The 21,245-nt window shown below is 43.2% G+C and overlaps 1 protein-coding gene and 1 long non-coding RNA gene across 2 annotated transcripts in view; both read right to left on the bottom strand.

Moving 5' to 3' along the window:
• Positions 1-21,245, bottom strand: part of heca (hdc homolog, cell cycle regulator) — a 95,956-nt gene that overhangs the window by 40,797 nt on the left and 33,914 nt on the right. Inside the window, exon 2 of the mRNA XM_045769133.2 lies at positions 1,261-1,357. Within this exon, the coding sequence (XP_045625089.1) occupies positions 1,261-1,357 (97 nt within the window). The remainder of the gene's footprint in view (positions 1-1,260; positions 1,358-21,245) is intronic.
• On the bottom strand, positions 10,559-20,797 carry LOC138351901 (uncharacterized). Its single transcript, XR_011222665.1, has 2 exons — positions 14,058-20,797; positions 10,559-12,630 (listed from the first exon to the last, which is right to left on the bottom strand). It is a non-coding gene; the product is annotated as an uncharacterized lncRNA (long non-coding RNA).

Here is a 21,245-nt window from a genome sequence, read left to right as displayed (position 1 = left end):
TGAGTACTTCAAAACTTCTTTCTTTGGAGAGTTTCCTTAAAGGAACAAGACTTAGTCTCATCTTTAGCTGTCAGGCGGTCTCTAGTAGATTAGCTCTGGGTACATGTTAAGCAAAAATATCAAAATACCAGTAAATTTAATTTACCAAAAATGACAAAATAATTACTAAACTGATCTGAAAGTCACTGGTATAGAATATGCATATTTGTGTACACAGAAAAACCAAGGAAAAACTTCTCTTCAATTTCTTCTAATTTTAAAAATGATTTGCACTGGATTTGATCCACTCAGAGCAAAATGTGAATACTTTGAGTCTTCTGTGAACTCCACTTCATATTTGAATAGCTACTATGCGTTTCATATCACTTCACAAACATAAATTTCACTTAAGTGCTTTTTACCTTAAGCTTTTAATGCTTCACAAGTCTCAAAAGTGAAAATGTAATTACATTTTGTTTGGTCTAAAATCTAATAATTTGTCACTGACAAAAATTATTTCCCAATATCTACTGTCTTCAGTTTCCTCCCAGATACAAGCGGCGGGTTTCGTGGAATCTACAAGAGTGAATCGGGTCGACCTTTCTTTCGATAGCTCATGCGACTTTCTCGAAGTCTCATTTGAGGTCTCCGAAGCCTCACCTTAGAGCCAGCGGGGTGAAGCCTAACCCCCTCTCTCTTTCCCGACTACCCTTCCTTCGCCTAACGCTAAGTTGACGAAGTTTCTAAAGATCTATAAAGCTCTCAAGCTCTTTGGAAAAACTCTGGAGACTGTACTGTAAAGCTCTAAGCTCTAAAGCTCTTGAATCAATGTCTCGCATACAGCTGGGGACTAGCAGTTATGGTATAATTCACTGGGACTTAAATCAGCTCTTCATCACTGGTAACACGTCCATGACTTGACAACAAAACTGAATTAACTTGTCCATCTTCTTTCTCGGGACGACGATCACAAGCACCTACAGTTTAAGCAAGTTTCCTCGAGTCGACAGCGAGATAAAAATCGCACAAAAACGCGGCACACGAGAAAAAAAATTGATCTCTTCGTAAGTATATATGTATATATACATAAAAACATGTTTATGTACACTGAAGATATAAAAATAAGATATCTATATATATATACCACATGATGACGATAAATAACTATACCATAGAAAACGCTACCGCACTGAAAGCGACTGGACCATATTAAAGAAAATAAAAATAATTAGGAAGAGTTCAAATAAAACAACAGTTTAAGATGACTAGGTTTGCCCCTACCTTGATGTGGTAGGAGTTGATTTTGTGACGTGGTAAGGCGTTGAAACTGCTGAAATCCGGTCTTCGCGCGAACAGCCCTCCACCGCCCGATCCATGTCTGAAACAACAGAGAGAGAACTGTCAGCAAAAAAAAAAAATTGATTCAAGATTTATTTAAATAGGAGAGCAAGAATTGGTTGGTTGTGTATCTGTGGAGGATGAACTGGAAGTTGACCAGACCACACGCTAGAAGTGTGAAGGGACGACAACGTTTCGGTCCGTCCTGGACCATTCTCAAGTCGATTGTCAAGACAAGACCCAAGACAATCGACTTGAGAATGGTCCAGGACGGACCGAAACGTCGTCGTCCCGTCACCTTCTAGTGTGTGGTCTGGTCAACATACCTCAGCCACGTTACTGGGACTCATCGCCTGCACGAACTGGAAGCATCGAAAGTAAAATAGTCTGTATAAAATATGGAAAATATATTCTATATTATTAGAGTATATCAGCAGGAAATCCTATATTTAACATATACAGTAATCTATGCAGGCGATGAGTCACAATAACGTGGCTGAAGTATGTTGACCAGACCACACACTAGAAGTTGAAGGAAAGTTGAAGTTGAAGAAACGTCGTCGTCCCTTCAACTTCTAGTGTGTGGTCTGGTCAACAGTAATCTACAATAAGAGGTAATTAAACACCATCGACAATGTTCAGTCACAGCAGAATCCTCACACAAAGCAATAAATATTCCCCGTTCAATATACCAGTTTCTTTGTAATAGAGCGCAAGGGGGAGGTGAGGAAATGGTGGAGAGGGGAAGGGGGTGACTCCTCGTTTCCATGACAACGAGGGAACAAGAGGCACCGCTACAGAGGCACCAGAGAATAAAAATGCTAACTTCCCAATACGATTTCAGCTACACGGCTTGGAAAGAGGGGAGCCTGAAGGGCTGAGAGACAATGATATGTACCGCCGCCTTTACGTCATCCCGATCCGATTGATGATTGAGAGAGATTAAGCCACCCGAAAGGTGGCACGGGCATGAATAGCCCGTAAATCCCCAGATATACACCTGAGATACTGATAACACAAATACACCTCAGTACCGAAATACAACAAAAAATACAAATTTAAATCATAGCGAGACTTATTTCAGCGATTACTTCATTAAGTCGGCCAGGCATTTCGAAATTAGATAAACAGGGATAAGGGGGGGGGGGGGAAGTGGCAATGAAGAGCAGCCTAACGCAGGTAAATGTTGACAAGACCTGAAGCATATTCATGAAAATGCCAAGATGAGAATGAAACCGACTTTGATGCATGCAAGTCAGATTCACAGTAAAGATGCACTATTTTCGCGTGTACACGAATGTACACGCGAAAAAGGGTACGGGGAAATCTGAATATCCGATACTGTATAAATAGGACAATCCAAATTAGAATGCCAAAAGTATAGCAGAAAGAATCTAGATGTGCACGAAATCTTGATACATTTTACACGAATCTGGTACAAAACAGATTCTGAATCGACTGCGAAATAAAGAGGCATCAGCTGTACAAGGGTAGAGACGAATTAAGCCTAATTACATGCACAGTACCTAATCACAGTTAGGCCTACGCCGAAGACATTAATAAAGATGGAGTGAGAGAATCCATCCAGCTAAAAATATATTGAAAATGATCCCGTTTAAATAAATCGCGAATATTGAAAATAAGGAGAAACTTCACACCATCTTAAACCTATAAAGTCAACTGGCCCCGTCCAGCAGACCCACCCACCCCCCCTTTTCTCTCTAAACTCCTATCATCTCACTAACGAAAACAAGCACCTGTCTCTGCCTGTAAGAGACAGAAATCCTCCAACAGTATTAGCACTTCCAGCTGTCTGAACGAGACACAGGAGGGGGGTTGGGGGCCGCAGGAAGAATCGAATTAAGAGTATTTTTATTAGGGAATAAGCCGTTATTTACCCATGTGTTTATGTAAGATCTTAAAGTGATTTCATATCGACTGAATAAGATATGATCTGCTTATTTTCAAAATGACGATACCTGCATGTATAGCACTCACGTTTCGTACACTTTAATCGCGTACAGATCATATGCGCTATCTACGTCACTTTCTCTCGCGCGTGTGCACGCACGAGTGTGTGAAAGTGTGCGAGGCATAGCATATGTGCACGCAAGCGTGTAGGACTACGCAATGTGCGCGTCAGTTCCGGGGTGGTAGAAGGAATAGAGGGTGAAACTGGTTGGGGGAGAGAGAGAGATGTGGCTGGGGGAAGGGGGGACGACCAGATAACCTTCCCACTTACCCTCGTTTCGTCCTTCCCTGCCGCTCCCCCCCCCCCTCCCCCTACCTCCAATCACCCCCATCACAGCATATCCCCCCCCCCCACACACACACATGCAATAGCAGCAACCTCCGCCCCTCCCTCTCACATACTTTACACACTACGTAACAACACCCAAGGTGCCCGCCACTGTCTAGGAGACAGGAATGAGTTTTTTTACCCCCAATTCATTCACAGGAAAATATGCAGTCAAGTTGTGTTCCCCAGACTGCAGTGCACAACATGGCGCTTACGAATTAATACAGAAATAATACCTAGCTGTTTGTACCTAAGAATAACCAACTTGCCGTGTTTTACTTAACCTTCATCATGTCAACTACTATATCGTAGAAACTAAACCACTTATCACAGTGGAATATATGTAACGTTTTATACAAAACGAGCCATATAATGTGTCCTGACACGCTAGGTTGAGCCATGTACAAGGCAAACCCTGAGAAAATCCTTTTGGGGCAATGCAATGGAATCGAACTCTTGTGGTTCTGTGAATGCGTTCATAGTTCCACGAGTCTCAACAACACTGCCCTACTTCCTTGAATATTTAAACAAAAACAAAACAGTGGTTGTCGTTTTCAAGAAGATAACAGAAGTATAGAATGTCCCCCCCCCCCCTATGAAAAGCAAAAGTCTCCCTAATCAAATGAACAAATCCACAAGGGCCGTGACGAGGATTCGAACCTGCGTCCGAGAGCATCCCAGACGCTGCCTTAATCGACTGAGCTACGACATGGTACAAGTCTCCCTAATCAACAACGAGATCTAACACTTGGCTCCTGCCATGCAACACGCAACCTAATGTAGGAAAAAAAAAACGTAAAATATCCATCATGAGGCGTTCGAAAAGTTGGGCAAATAAAATTGCCTAACTCTGCAACTTGAGCGTAATTATGGCCTGCACAAAAGTTACTGCAATAAATAAAAGAGCGAGACGTGCGATGGTCCACATCATGGCGACGACGGGTGGTAAACTGGACCTTATCGACCCCCCCCGCCCCAGGCTCCAGCACCTCACCTTCGTCTAAGTCCTCTAAAACGACCTCAATTTGCGAGTTCGTTGACCCAACCAGTCTAGTGTCCTGAATTCATTGCCCCAAGTGCATTCCCCGAGCCTCGCTCTGCCGTATATGGGGGCGAGCCAGTTAAACACATTAGCTCACCGTTAGTTGGATTTTCATTCATCCTTTCATTCATTGCTAATAAACTCGCATTACTAATTTTACTATTATTTTAGGCGCGGGGAGAAAGGAAAAAGCATATTATTTCCCATTAAAGTTATTGGAATATTGCCAAAGCCATCTATCTCCTCACTTAAATTTTCCATCAGCTATGTAAATAACTACTTTCGGGGTTGTAAAATATTTAAGAGAAATTCTGGCATCAAAAGCGAGAGGGGGAAAATATTTGGGGTAAAGCCAAGCCAACACCAAGGTACGGTGCTGACGTCACGGTCTGGCAACAAGGAGGAGAGGCTCCCTCCAGGGACACCACCACCACCACCCATTCCCCCACACGGTTGCCATGGAGCTTTATTGGATGCTATTCTTAGCCTCGTCATTTACAGCTGTGGGCTCGCTGCAGCGTTTCTTTGTAATTCATGTATGCACTTCATTCCTGCAGCTGCCCTGATGGCAAGGGTGGGTGGCAGGGCCCACAACCTGCCCTGATGGCAAGGGTGGGTGGTAGGGCCCACAACCTGCCCTGATGGCAAGGGTGGGTGTGGCAGGGCCCACAACCTGCCCTGATGGCAAGGGTGGGGGTGGCAGGGTCCTATGCCCTGATGGAAAAGGGGGGGTGGCAGGGCCCTATGCCCTGATGGTAAAGGGGGGGGGGCGGTTGGCAGGCCCTGATGGTAAAGGGGTTGGGGATGGTGGGGGGCAGGCCCCACAACCTGCTTCACACAATAAGTTTAGCTTAAATTCAATTGGAAATTATACAACTGACAGTAAGGGCAGGTTTCTTTTCCATAGCATAATTATTATCGTATGACATACTTAATCGGATTAATGAAGTCCTCCCCAAATTCCCATTTGGTGTACAAGGAGGATCATGAGGTCATATAACTAAGTAATGTATTGTTGGTTGCTGCGTTATTAATTATCTGGCAAGTGCCTAAACATAGAATGCATTTGAAAGTGACGTTTTACTGGAGTCTTTTCGGTTGCTATAGCTTCAGGTTCAGTTCAGTAATTCCAATTACATTAGTGATAAGATGGACAATCCAGGGAGTTTTCCTGTACAGTCTGCAATGCTAGTATCTTCACTCGCGAGATAGTTGACGTTTCTTAATAAAACGCTCCCTTCAGACCAAAATTAAATGGGAGTATCCATAAACGTTTTCCGCCTTAATCATTTTAGGCCATCCTGAGCTAGCTAACAGACTCCTATGTCCTATCATCAAACACCATCGTGCAACATTGATATATTGGTATCAAAGTGCTTACTCTTTATTAACTGAAGTGTTGCAATAGTTTAAGAGTAGCCGAATAGATGCCCGTATGAGGTAGGTTCTGTTTACACTTTAAACTCATTCACTTGTCACATGGCTCTATTTGACAGCGAACGCTGTATCAAAACTTTCGTCAAACCAGTGCCTAGTGCGCAGAATATCCTTGAGAAACGTCGAATTAACGCCGATTCGACGTCATTTTTTAATAAATGGATTTAATACAGGTGTCTTTCCCAGTCTTTCATAAGACCTTCCGTCACCGTCCTCTGGATGAAGGATCATCATGTACTGTAGCTACCAAAACTGCCACACAGACCCAGCGCAGCCCCGCCGGCAACAGTCGTGTAATGTTTGAGCAGCGTTGATATTAGGAAGGTAGTTTTTATCATTGTTTACAAGGTCCAACAAAAGCAATATGAAGCTGTAGCATGACCAACGCTTCCAGATCAATCAATCAATGACCCTTTTGGCCTTAATTCGTCTTGCAACTACGCTTTCCCCCACCCAAAGACATCTTTCATTTGTTAACGATCTTCAGTTAGACTATGAGGTGCTAAAATTTAATGTACCGTTACTCGACTTCAGGGAACCAATTACTTAAGTATGTGTTTGAAAATTTTACGATTGCATTGCCGTTCAACCACCGCCATTAATTGGCAAATCACTTTACGTAATGTGATAAGTTTCAGGCAGATTGTCATAATATATACATATAGCCTGAACTGTGTCGTAGGGTTTCTGCATGGCCCAATATCCAAGGTTACGTTAATCCAAATGTTGAACTTAAGTTATTCCTGATTATTGTGCCCACCGGAGTGTGATGAAGCGTTACTCTGAAGCAGAGGTGGGATTATGCCTCGCTTACATTGTTAACATGGAGAAAAACTGGAACTATCAAATTCTTGATTCTTGGCATCAGTATAAGGAAAAACAATCGTTTAAAAATCCAAATAACAATATGTAATGCTGTAATAATACCAAGAGCAGCAGTTTACAGTAGTGGTGGCGGTGTTTGCCTCGATGGGCTCGCCTAGTTGCTCTTGCGGGGGGGTTGAGCTTTGGCTCTGTGGTCCCGCTTCTCAGCCGTCAATATACTACTTGTGTAGAAATTCAAGATCTTCTCGAGCTCCTTATCTAAAATTGAAACTATTTTGTCAGCCTCCACTACATCACTTCCTAGTGCTTTCCATTTACTAACTATAACACAAACTGTTCGTTCTAATGTCTGAAGAAGTACACAAAACACTGCGCGAGCCGTCTGTTCACTGCTACTTTTGATATAGAAATTGGGTACTTATTTATCCGAACTAGGAACAATAAGTATTGTTCATTAGTTCATGGTTTGCATTTAAATTTGGCAATTTACCTTCTCTGCCAAACAAATCTATTGTGCTCTGCGACCTCAATCTCCCCCATCGTCACACCCCACCTCTGCTACCCCCCATCCCCGCACCACGCCTCGTAAAACCTCTCAGCAGTTGCGCAATCCTAACATTACACACACATCCCCCCCCCCCCCTACCCCTCCCCACCCACCCACCAGATGGTTTCAGGAGGCAACCCAAGATGGTGGTACGGTTGTAAAGGTTGTGTGACCGTCAGTCTCCCCCTCCTCTTTGTTCATAGGCGTCTCTTGTATATTCGTTCATCGCCCCCATCCCAAACGTCTTTTACTTCGCCCAGCTTATAAGCCTTTGGTTATTTCTTTATGCTTTTCGTCCCTTTAATCCTCGAGTGTGTTCACTACAAAAGGTTCGCTGCCATTAAAGATTCAACAGCCTCCAAAAACTACATTTAGCTTACAGGCGCAAGAGCCGATGATTACAGCCTGTCCGCCAATCTATACGTCATCCCTATTAAGGAGCGTGTACACACTATCAATTCGCATAATAAATATTTAAAGTTCAAAAGAAAATCGAAATCTGTATTCGCCACCCGTCAGTCCCACACCATGAAGTTGCCCACAGTAAGTGGGTGTGTACTTTTTGTTCCCCCCCCCCCCAAAGTGGGAGGAATATACACACCGATAAAGTTGAACACGGCAAACCTGTGTTCTTACATTATCAGGAAAGCAACACATTGATAAGCGAACGACACAAACACGTGACACAGCATATCAGACATGCCCAATTAACTTACCCTACTGGGCAAAATTACGCAGTAAGAAACAGCATGTGTTGACGTGGGCCCCACGCACCACTTCCTGTATTGACCATGTGCTGTTGACCCCGCTCGACTGCTTTCAGACACTCTGGCACGTCTGCTTCTGCTGGGCGTCTGGAAATTCCTTTGTGCGTTGGCGTTTTGTTATTTGCCGTTATCACCAGTTATACTGATGACGGCAATAGTAATTTTGTAGTCCCGTGGCATTAAGAAACCAACTATTACACCTGTTACTCTTGCTAATCGTGACCAACGACTCTGAGCTGGAGTCAGTTCAGATATACCTACTTGTTCAGCGAGGAAGGTGAAGGCTTTCCTGGCAACTTCCTTAGTATGCAGCCTTGCTTGCACCCGCAAACGCACATATCCATCACAACTCTCCCCATCAATACACTTCCTGCTACAGCTTGTCCATTTCACTCTGGAAATTTTCACTTTTGCTCAGACAATACTTCACGGAGCAACTAGCTTAAGCTTCGCAAAGCCTAGTCGTCATTGGAGCGCGCGCACACTACGAAGAGCTTGAAGCGAAATGTCTTAGATTTTCCAGGTCAAGTGTTTGCGAGAGGCGCTGGCTGGGGTAGTATCCTCAGGGAAACTTAGCCTAGATAGATAAGCCAAGAATAACGAGAAAACCAGAACGTATCAAGGCATTAAATGTTAAAATGCCGAAGACTACCGAACGAGAGGAAAGTAAAACAAGTATTTAGCTTGATTACAGAAGGCAGTATTAAGGCAGTGACGTGCGCAGTCCGGAATACGGTTATTAGTTAATGTTCACAAAGTATTGCGCTTACTACCGGAATGAGAAGGGAAGAGAATGGGGTTGAAGTCCTTCAGCTTGTCCTGGGGGTTGGGGGGAAGGAACTACTCCGGCAACATTGCATTAATATAATGTGGTGGTGGTGATGAAAGCGTTAAGTTACAGCAGAGTTAAACAGATCGTAATATTTTATTGAACATGGTTATTCCGCGAGGCGATTGTGCGCGCAACATCGACAGCCTTCTAGCGTAACACCTGCACGAGGTATTCATAGCCGTGGATGAGATGCCAGCACACTGCACTTTAGATATGTATACACACACACACCATTAATCCAAATATCTTAAAATCGGTATGTTGAGGGTATTCGTGCACTTCATGCACCGTCAGCAATAACAAATACATCCCGAGACTGGACGGTAGAGTGACTGTCTCGCTTCATGCAGGTCGGCGTTCAATCCCTGACAGTCCAAGTGGTTGGGCATCATTCCTTCCCCTGCACATTAATGACTATGTAAAAGACACATCGAACACTATGTAGGGCAGACGTAAATCTATGTGTTTACGTATGTAGATTAACTTGGCATTTTAACTTGAAAGCACCAAATCACCTTCTGTGGTTCATTGTTCCATAAATCCCTTAACTATATGTTTAACATCTCTAACCCTGTCCATGGAGGACAAGAAAATGTATATATGCTGGTTAGCATTGTAAATGTGGCCACGTCTGTGGTAGAAAAAAAAATCCTCCCCCCCCCCCGTCCCATCCCACACCCTTGTCCTGAAACCTCCTCATAGTCGTAATGCTATATAGTCGTAATGGCTTGGCGCTTTCTCCTGGTAGTTAACCCCCCACCCCTTAAGGTTATCTGGAGATGATTTCGGGGCTTGGCGTCCCCTAGGCTCGGTCCTCGACCAGGTCTCCTTTTTGTTACACATCCCCTAGAAGCAGCCCGTAGCAGCTGTCTAACTCCCAGGTACGTATTGACTGCTATGTAACAGGAGCATCAGGGAGAAAAACATTTTTGCCCATTGCCTCCACCGGGGATCGAACCCGGAACCTCTGGACTACGCATCTAAAGCGTTGTCCATTCAGCCATCAGGAGCCCCACATAGGGACGTACGTTCCTATGGGGCCGAAGGTATGTTCTGAACGGGAAGATTTTTGGTGGGTGTGAGGGAGGGTTGTGTACAGGTGTGGCCTGAGGGGGGTGGGAGGGGGGAAGATATGCAGGTGTGACCTGGGGAGAGGGATATGCAGGTGTGGCCTGGGGGTGTTGTCACAGCTGGGACACCATCAATATAGCCATGACCCGCCGTGATCCACGCCAAGTGTTGCCAATACTCGCCCGACCACCCTCCCATTAAACTTCCCTACCTTCTGTAAGCCTTACAGCTAACATTTTCTTCTTGCCCCCTCCCTTAATAACCTTTATCTAATTGTGTATCTTAGTTATACTTGCAAGTGTCAGGTCAGGTTCGTGACAGCCAACATCACGAAGAAGCGCGCTTTTAGTATCTCCAATAATATCAATTATCAAATTCACATTTACAAAGTACGAAAGGTCAAGGGTAAGTAAACACCATCTTATGTATCAGCAGTTTAACAGCAAGAAAAATAAAAGCAAGGAGGCAGATGCAAGCAAATCAGGCAAGTTCAGAGACTACCTGGCAACTCTCCCTGTTATGGCAGACGCCCAAGTCAACAACAAGCCATGAAAAACATTTTCACAATAACAGCTTCGATGTCATCCACAAGCATCATAAACATCACTAAATTTAACTATTTGAGCACCTCCGGCAAAGTTTCGTGAAAGCTCTAGAGTGAAAATTAAATCTTGGGCAACAGAGTGGCAACATCTGGTATCAGGCGCCAAAGTCACCTTGAATCTAGTGTTGCCAAAGGTCGGTGGGAAAGCAAGACAGGTTTCATAACTTGGCGAAAACTAGTTTTTAAATCTTTTTCTTCTTTGTTTCCGTCAAGTGCCTTGTATATTTAATGTTAGATTACTGGGAGAAAAGAAGTCAGTTTACGCGAAATGGGAATGACAACCGAAACTACTATCGTCAAAAGATTCTAGATTAACTTTACTAATACATTCTGCAAAACTGAGATACAGTACTGTATCAAGTTCCACCGTTGTGCATCACACTAAACTGCGTTCACGCTTCGACATTTCTATCCTTTCCCCCCCCCCAGATAACTAGAATTTGTCAGGGGAAAAAGGAGGGGGGGGGGTAGCATCCTTTTCAAACTCATACCTCATTGGCTAGATCAACAAGAACCAGTATTATTTGCACGATCAAGCACTTCCCAAAGCATGATATGACGCAATTTCTGCAATATATTCACGAAGATGATTGAATATTCCTTACACATAAAGCCACCACCCACTACGTTGAAACAAGCTCCGTGTTGGTAGCACTGGGCGGGGCGGGTTTTCAAGGTTACAGGCCCGTGGGCTCTTGCCATGATTTAATGAACATGTACTGGTTTTGGAAAACTTTCTCGTCATCCAACCTACCAGCATGCAATCATGCATCCCTGTTTAAGGCATCTTCCAACATACATCTCTGACAACCTCGGCAAATACAAGGCCGGGGAGTAAGCTCTCGCACGCATCTTTCGTATCCAATAAAGTATAGTTCAGTTAATACCTTACTAGCATCCATAAAGTTTGGGGTGCTACAGGCAAGAGCACACCTGTCGTTAACACTGATTACTATGTTCCTTTATCACCCCCCCCCCCCCACACACACACACACACACTAAGCAACACTTGCATTCTAGCTCCTCTTCGAAGGAATCTACAGTATTTTACATCCCTGACCACCAGTTTCTAGCCTTTTGAAGCTAGATTATTTTACCGGATCTTTGGAGGTTAGGAAAGTATTGGGACATTTATTTAAGCCACATTTGCTTAGATGTAACAGCCAAGAAAGATATTTATTCTTAATTAGGTGAAATTAAATACCATATTTTTTGTTTAAATATTAATGTTACAGTTAACGCTTATCACGTCAATCTATTTCAGAAGGTAAAGTTTCTTTTAATTGGGTAACTACCAGAAAAAAAAGCACCTTTAAGAGTGGCCGACAAGAAAATCCTTGTCTTTGTAAACTGAGAGAACGTCCCTACTATGTGTGTGATTATAAATAAATTTTGAAAAAAGGAATACAAATATTTATAGTAATGTTCAGCTAACATTAAGTGCCGTCCAATTTATACAAGCAGATACTGCCTAGTATCGGCAATGCTGGATTTAGTTAAAATTCATATTTGATGTGTGCTTCTACAAAGATGAAAAATTCTTTTTTACACATGTAAATTAAAGATTTACTCAATACACTAATAAGTGTCCATTTTAGTCATGGGAAAAATCAAGACGTTCACCCATATCCAATCCTTTAAGTCTATGATTACTAGAACCTCTGGTTGGGCTGTTTATTCCGTGCCCGTGAGAACACAAGTCTTGTAACAAGTTCGTGAACAGGTCCAAACCCTCATCTGTCATCACGAACAAGGCTAGAGCCCATAGTGCACTTTCAAAGCTATCCATCCACACCACCACCTCCCTCAATGGTATATTCCTCCGACTTTTAAAGAAACTTTCGAGGCAATGGGTTGGGAATGACCATGATACCTGTGGCAAATATATGCTGAAAAAAACATAAGTTATATGAAATTCAAAATTTACTTTTTTAAACAAGACCTTCAAAACTTTTATAAAGATACAGCTAGCACTCCATTCTTGTATCAAGTAAATCTGGAAAGTTGTTAATGTCAAGAATAATTATCTATTATGCGTTAGTTCCCTTCTGTTCATAATTAAACTGCATACTTTGTCAATAGGCCTGAAAATGAAATCAAATTCAAATATACAAGTTTCACTGTATTGTGAAAATTTGAAGCAGAAAATTACCAATTAATGTTCCATTACCCAATCTGCCACAATTTAAAGAAAAAAAAAAAAAGTTCGAAACCTTTCCACAAATTTTTAGTTACATAGCACCAATTGAAACACTTAATCAAGATGCATATGCAGTCTTATGCACTCCCTGTACAACAGGAAGTAATTATAAATGAAGGAAGTAAGCCAGAAAGACTGTAGCACTGTGCTACTGAAAGAAAATTGCGTTAAGCAGGGTGGGTAAAAATTTGTGCCTTACGTCAAGGCAATTTCTGCAATACTACTTGCCAGTCTCGCTTCAGCTACTGCCTAGCATTGTCTTATTTACTTTTCAAAAGGCACATTCTTTAGTGACAAACATTTTTACACTAGAGTGGCTTCTTAAGAGGCAAATCGATACCTACAATTTATACAAAAACATGCCTACCAATCACTATTTTCTAGATCCAATCAGTTTCTTTTTTTATCCTCAAATAGGATTTGAAGTCAACATGACGGGTATCATTCAGTACACATTTGTACTGACCTTTATGACAAACTATGGAGCATGGGCTCGAGGAGATGTGCACAAACCAAAATGTACGATTTATTATCTTGGGTGAAAGCCAGATGTTGTCAAGGAATGCCAACAATAAACAAGTTATTTATATAAAGTGAATGAATTTATAAAAAAGGTAGTTACGAGTAAAAGCAAGCAAGTTTAAAAAAAGTTCCCCCTACCCTAAATGCTACTACCAAGTCACCAGCTGTATAATTAAAAATCTGAACATGACTTAAAAACTATGCAGTGGACGGTATAGTTACTCAAGTTTAAAACAAATCAGTGAAGGCTAGTTATGCAGAACACTTCCAAGCACACACAAAAAGGGCATTTCACCAACAAGGGCTCCCTACCAGCCGTACTTCACCAGCCTTTAAGAACCAAGCAACCCTTCACATATACATCACAAGAAAACGCCTATTTACGTTAGCAAATACATAACACTTCCTACAGAGCTTCCTTTCAATAAATAGCTCTAGGGAGGATTAAATCCAGCAAAATACCGTGCCCGAGTGGCCGTAATATTAACAAAAAGTCGAGCATCACGGACCGCACCCAGGCAGGGCCTGCGCCCGGCCACGGAGCCAACCTGCGCAGTTAGGAACAAAGAGCACCTCACACAACACCTCCCTTACCTCCACGCCTTCAAATATGGCTCTCCACCACTCCTCAGCCGATGCGTCACACTCTCTGCCGCCCGCCGACACCATCATCCACGACTATCTTGCAGGATTTCTGGAAGATATGGGGTGATATGTGGTGGAGGGTGGGAGCCGCTGCCGCCCGTCGCCCTGGCTGGTGTGTGAGGAGCGATCAGCTGTTCCTCGCGACGTCACGCACCCACAACCCAGTTTAGCAGGCGGCCGCGCGTTCGAATGCCTGCCGGTTTGGCTTAACTTTCTGGTGAATTCGCGATTCAGTAGCGGGATAAAGCCCTGAATTATGCATTCGATTTCAACTTTGATGTATTAGTGCTCGTGGTTTTATTGCCTAAAGGCATATAATCAAAATATTGCTTTCCAATACAATACTGACGATGGCAATTACAGATTCGCAATGCCTTTCAAATGCAGGAATGAAAACCAGCTCCCCATTGGCTCGCCTCCGTACTTCGTTCCTCTTTTGTTTACCACATGCACGAAGCCGATTGGTCGACTGAAAAAGTAAAAGTATTTCTCACCTAATGTGTATAATATGTTTTCACTTGTCTAAGCCTTTTCTACTACAGACGGGAGATAGAATTTCAATTTTAGGAGAGAGTATTATATGGGTGTTTGTGACCAACAGGTGCAGACAATATTTTTCCGCTACCAAAATGTGGTGGTAGAAACCTCTGGGAGTGGCAGTGGAAGATTTCCTAATGTCGCGTCACCAACACTGGTGACGCGATAATAGGCACGTAAATGCATTTGTGAATCCTATCGTGCTTCAGCTTGTCTGGGCAGCGAGAATTGCGTTATTCTTCATGAATCTATTCCTTTTTCATATCATTTAATTCTGAATGTGGATAGCATAATCTTCCTGCATACTGAATAAACCAACATAATACCTTAAAAAGCGAAAGGCCTTTGAATAAGACCTCGGGGCTTTTGGCTCTCCTGCCAAAAGCACCTTATGTGTATTTACTAAACGCTAAAAGCAAACCATTTTATCTGCTAACATTACACACACACACACACACACACGACAACCGACTGCTAAAAAGGCGGGGTCCAAGAGCTAACAACTCGATCTTGCAGGCACAAACAAATAGTAGAAAACACTTACACTTATACATACATAAATACATATATAGTACACACATTGAGCAACACTGTTATGGCGACAGTGCGAACCAGTTCCTACCGGCCTGCACGGTTGCCTCTCTACCCTGTCAGCAATGCTTGCTGGGCCGCAGACCTTATAGATATATATGCTAGGAAGCTTGGACCAGAGACCGAGCAGATATATATGAATCGGGTCTTGGATAACAAACCATTCAGATAGTTATACTTGGAGACCACAGATTGTACACACACAGATTTGCTTAAAACCATGGACCATAGACTGTTCAGCCTGGAACCATGGATCACAGACCATACATATATATTCCGATGGTGCCTCTTTAAGACATTCGCTAGATAATGCTTTATTCGAAAGACTTACATATTTAAGTTTTATTACTGTACAGACATAAATTTGTACAGATAAAAACATTCGAAGTTCTTAAACTTTAATTATAGAACACCAGTGAAAACTTAATGATAAAACGTATCAACCAGTTAAATGATAAATTGGTTAATTGCCAAAGTTAATTACCGAGTGAAGCCGTTGTCATCACTCTTGTGATTAGACTGAGCAATACCAGATTATCAATTGCACAATTTGAGAGATAATTTGAAAGCCATTTGCAATGCTGGCATTGTTCCTATGCCGCCTTCGTATTGACACACAGCCCCGCTCCTGTGCCAGGTAAGTCCACTACGGGCTCACCATAACCCGTGCTACTTGGAACTTTTTGTTCCTAGTAGCGAATCTTAACAACAGCTTTCATATATCATCGGTTGCACTGACATCTGTCCTTTGTATCCTAATGGTCTCTTGTGTTGGCTGTCCAGTAGCATTTTGAGGATAAAAGAATAATGTGAATGAACAATGCTGTTTGAAGTTTTGGCATAAGAGTATGGTGGGGGATTGATCAGTGGGCGATGATGTACAGGCAGGCCTCAGTTGTGGTTGGTTTGGCTCAAGTATCTCCTCTATTGACTCTCCAACACCACCAGCTGGCCTGAATGCCTTAGTGTTTACATACGTGAGTGCTTGTATGTATACGTCTGCATGTGTCCCTGTGTGTATATGTACATATTTGTGATTGTGTGTATTCACCTAATTGTGCTTGCGGGAGTTGAGCTTGGGCTCTTTGGTTCCGCCTCTCAACTGTCAATCAACTGGTGTACAGATTCCCGAGCCTATTGGTCTCTATCACATCTACATTTGAAACTGTGTATGGAGTCAGCCTCCACCACATCATTTCCTAATACATTCCATTTATTAACTACTCTGACATTGAAAAAAGTTCTTTCTAACGTCCCTGTGACTCATTTGGGTACTCAGCTTCCACCTGTGTTCCCTTGTGCGAGTATCACCAATGTTAAATAATTTGTCTTTATCTATCCTGTCAATTCCCTGATAATTTTGTATGTGGTAATCATATCTTCCCTAATTCTTTTGTCTTCCAGCGGCGTGAGATGCAATTCACGTAGCCTTTCCTCGTAACTCATACCTCTTAGTTCTCGAACTAGTCTAGTGGCATACCTCTGAACTTTATCTTCTTCTTATGTCTGACAGAGTATTGATTCCTTGCTGGAGCAGCATACTCCAGGATTGGTCTTAAATTTGTGGTATACAAGATTCTAAATTATTCCTTACACAAATTTCTAAAGGTAGTTCTGATGTTAGTCAGCCTCGCATACGCCACTGATGATATCCTTTTGATGTAGACTTCAGGTGACAGGTTCGGAGTGATATAAACTCCTAGATCCTTTTCTGTCCGTTTCATGGAGGATTTCATCTCCTATTCTGAGCCTTTTGTCTGGCCTCCTGCTGCCTCCACTTAGCTTCATTACTTTACAGTTATTTGTGTTGAACTTTAGCAGCCATTTGTAGGGCCATTCCTTCAGTTTGTTTAGGTCATCTTGTAGCCTCTTGCTATCTTCTTCTGTCCTAATCCTCACCATTATGTTCTCATCATCAGCAAACCTTGAGATCTATTTTCTATCGAGCAAACGATATATTCCCTCTGGGAGATCATTTACATATACAGTAACAAGATACGTCCCGAGTGAACCCTGTGGAACTCACCAGTGACGCCTCGCCACTCTGAAACAACACCCTTCACAGTGACTCACTGTCTTCTGTTGCTTAGGTATTACCTTATCCCTAAGAGAAGAAATTGAAGAACCTTCCCTTTTATTCCTGCCTGCATCTCCAACTTATGTACTAGTCTCCTAAGGGGTAATGTGTCAAAAGCTTTCTGGTAACCCAAAAATATGCAGTCTTCCCACCTCTTCTGTTCTTGTTCCTGTTAATTTCCCTATTCCCAGCACATTATATTGGGTGTTTTGCCGTGGGGGTAGAGTCTCTATCCAGGAAAAGAGCCCATGTATAAACAAATCCACAAGGTCCGTGACGAGGATTCGAACCTACGTCCGAGATGATCCCAGACGCTGCCTTAATCGTAGTAATTCGAACGTAGGTTCGAATCCTCGTCACGGATTTGTTCAAATCAAATTGTGTTCAATTCAAATCCTTGTGGATTTGTTCATTGATGCATCACGATATTGTGATTTCTGTGTGTAATAGAGCCCATGTAGCTTACTAAAACGAATACCCTGGAAAGGTAATGAATTAACAATTCAATCCTCAACTACTCAATTGATTATAGAATATTTATAGTAAACGCTGACCCCACAACCCAGGACAATACCACTCTGCCCACATTCCTACTCTTCCATATCCTTCACCCATTTGTAAATTTTCTCCCACGTCTCCCACGCCTCTCACACCTCCCCCTTCCATCATTCACTATTGGTCGCTCGCCATACCCCTAAATCAACCAATGTTTCCCATCTACATTTTTTGTTACTATCCTTCCTTTCATTCTTCACGTGTTCACCGTGTGCCGCCTCTCTCCTCCACAACCCTGCCTGCTGCTGCTATTGTTCCTTACCTAAGCGTTGTTAACAGGTTGTAATTAGCCACACGTTACCACTAGCTCAAATCTATGAGTTTGCTAATCCTTTGTAATGGCAGGATTGATGCAGCATGCCCTTGATATTAGAGATACAGTATAATGCCTTTGAAAGCAAAAGTGGGAACAGCACGGATTGAGAAACATGATGCCCCCTTAACGCAAGCAGAGCTCAATGCCATTGTCATGCTTTTGCGAGACCTTAGGAGGGAGCACAAGAGGAGCGCTGTTGATTCAGACTTGAGTACTAGAAGGTTTTCAAAAACAAATCAAGAAGGGCTACTCAATAGCTCGGTCGATAGAGCCTCAACCTCACACACGTGGGGTCCACAGTTCGAGCCTCCTTCAGCCCAGGTGAATGGAAACCAAGAGGGAGTCTCCTAAATCGAGAGCGGTGAAAATGCTAACCAATTAGTGAAGGGAAAAGCACGTTCTTGTGCAGTCCTTCTTGTTTAGAATATGTGGAAATTATGTCCTTATAATGCCCCCTGTATGACTGACGCACCATCCTGCAAGATGGTTTACGTTCAGCATCACATATCTAGCCCTAGACACGAATTATGTAACCCTGTGTAACAGTCTACGAGGCAGCTGCATAAATGCAGATGTGCCTAAGAAAAGAAGTAGCAATGCGTGAACAAATGTTCTGGCTACCAATATAACTTATTAAAACAACAACGCCGTGACTAGAGAACAAAGGGAAGAGGAAGGAACAAGTCAGTGGATCTGTACAAGACTGTTATAACCACCAACCTTAATAATTCTCCACGAATGGTCGAAGATGATAAAATGAAATAGCCTGAATCAATCTTAGATATACGTTCCCTTGGAGATTCGGGATAGAAGCGGACAGTTCAAAATCTACCGCGAGAGATGGGACATTGATCGCTTTGTACAACTACTCGAGATAGAACCTATCTAAGAGACATTACAAATATGTACAGTATACCAAATCTGTTTCGTGTTAGGATAACAATATTTGCCAAATATAGATGATGTTCTTAAAAGCATCTCTCAATTTACACCCGCAAGACAACCCAAGCACGAATAAAGGTTATGGAATGGAATGGACTTATGAGGAGAAAGAACAAGCCATTACAACTATATAGCACTTGGAAGGGGTCAGGATAAGGATTTGGGATGGGATGGGAGGGAAGGAATGGTGCCCAACCACTTGGACGTTTGGGGATTGAACGCCGACCTGCTTGAAACGAGACGGTCGCTCTACCGTCCGGCCAAAGTGGTTGGTTAGTAAAGGTTCCTGTTTGACGATCTTTAAGAAAGAAGAGTTCCAGCTGCTTCTAGATATGCCAGGTTGAACAACCCATTAGTATCTGATGACCAGACCACACACTAGGTGAAGGGACGACGACGTTTTGGTCCGTCCGGGACCATTCTCAAAGTCGATTCTTATTATCCTGCAGTACCTCTAGATGCATCCTAATCTGTAAGGTCTTCACCAAAATATAGCGGTGTAGACAGATACAAGTAACAGTATCCATCAGTATCTGGATACAAGTGACAGGATGAACAAACTAAGAGAGGGAGTTTTACCCTAGTAGTGGTGGTGGAAGAGGGGAAGTGCTGTAATGTCAGTATATTTTGATTCCCTGCCCCCAAAAAAAACTCAACCCTCAGGGGATAAAGAAAATTTACAATTACTCTTTTTTTTTGCTGGTGAAGCTGGACATGAAATATAAATGAACTATTTATCACGAATAGTGACCGTGTCACATCCGGCTCTACAAGAGCAGTTTCCACCACCTCCAGTCAGTAGAAACCAGCGTTGTACTGACACCTTTGTACTTGACACATTTGTACTGTCACCTTTGTACTTGACACATTTGTACTTGACACCTTTGTACTTGACACAGTTGTACTTGACACCTTTGTACTTGACACCTTTGTACCTGATACCTTTGTAGTGTACTGACTACACGAGCGTTGTATCTGGCACCTTGTTCTTTGTATCTGGCACCCTGTACGTTGTATCTGGCACCCTGTACGTTGTATCTGGCACCCTGTACGTTGTATCTGGCACCGTGTAACGTTGTATCTGGCACCCTGTACGTTGTATCTGGCACCCTGTACGTTGTATCTGGCACCGTGTAACGTTGTATCTGGCACCTTGTACGTTGTATCTGGCACCGTGTAACATTGTATCTGGCACCGTGTAACGTTGTATCTGGCACCGTGTAACGTTGTATCTGGCACCTTGTACGTTGTATCTGGCACCGTGTAACGTTGTATCTGGCACCCTGTACGTTGTATCTGGCACCCTGTACGTTGTATCTGGCACCGTGTAACGTTGTATCTGGCACCGTGTAACGTTGTATCTGGCACCGTGTAACGTTGTATCTGGCATCGTGTAACGTTGTATCTGGCATCGTGTAACGTTGTATCTGGCACCTTGTACGTTGTATCAGGCACCGTGTAACGTTGTATCTGGCACCGTGTAACGTTGTATCTGGCACCGTGCAACGTTGTATCTGGCACCGTGTAACGTTGTATCTGGCACCGTGTAACGTTGTACCTGGCACCGTGTACGTTGTATCTGGCACCGTGTACGTTGTATCTGGCACCCTGTACGTTGTATCTGGCACCGTGTAACGTTGTATCTGGCACCGTGTAACGTTGTATCTGGCACCGTGTAACGTTGTATCTGGCACCGTGTAACGTTGTATCTGGCACCGTGTAACGTTGTATCTGGCACCCTGTACGTTGTATCTGGCACCGTGTAACGTTGTATCTGGCACCCTGTACGTTGTATCTGGCACCGTGTAACGTTGTATCTGACACCCTGTACGTTGTATCTGGCACCGTGTAACGTTGTATCTGGCACCCTGTACGTTGTATCTGGCACCGTGTAACGTTGTATCTGGCACCGTGTAACGTTGTATCTGGCACCATGTAACGTTGTATCTGGCACCGTGTAACGTTGTATCTGGCACCTTCAAACCCAAAATGCTGATCTCCCCTTCCCGCTGAAGTGAGCTCTGGTGTCACTCCGTCCTCCAGGCTATATATAAGCTTGTTCAAGCACACCAGACCAGAGACAGCACCGCTCCTGTGTCAGGTAAGTCCACTACGGGCT

Source organism: Procambarus clarkii, chromosome 51, assembly GCF_040958095.1.
Source record: "Procambarus clarkii isolate CNS0578487 chromosome 51, FALCON_Pclarkii_2.0, whole genome shotgun sequence".
Classification (NCBI taxonomy): Eukaryota; Metazoa; Arthropoda; class Malacostraca; order Decapoda; family Cambaridae; genus Procambarus; species Procambarus clarkii.
This window is presented reverse-complemented; position numbering and strand designations above follow the sequence as displayed.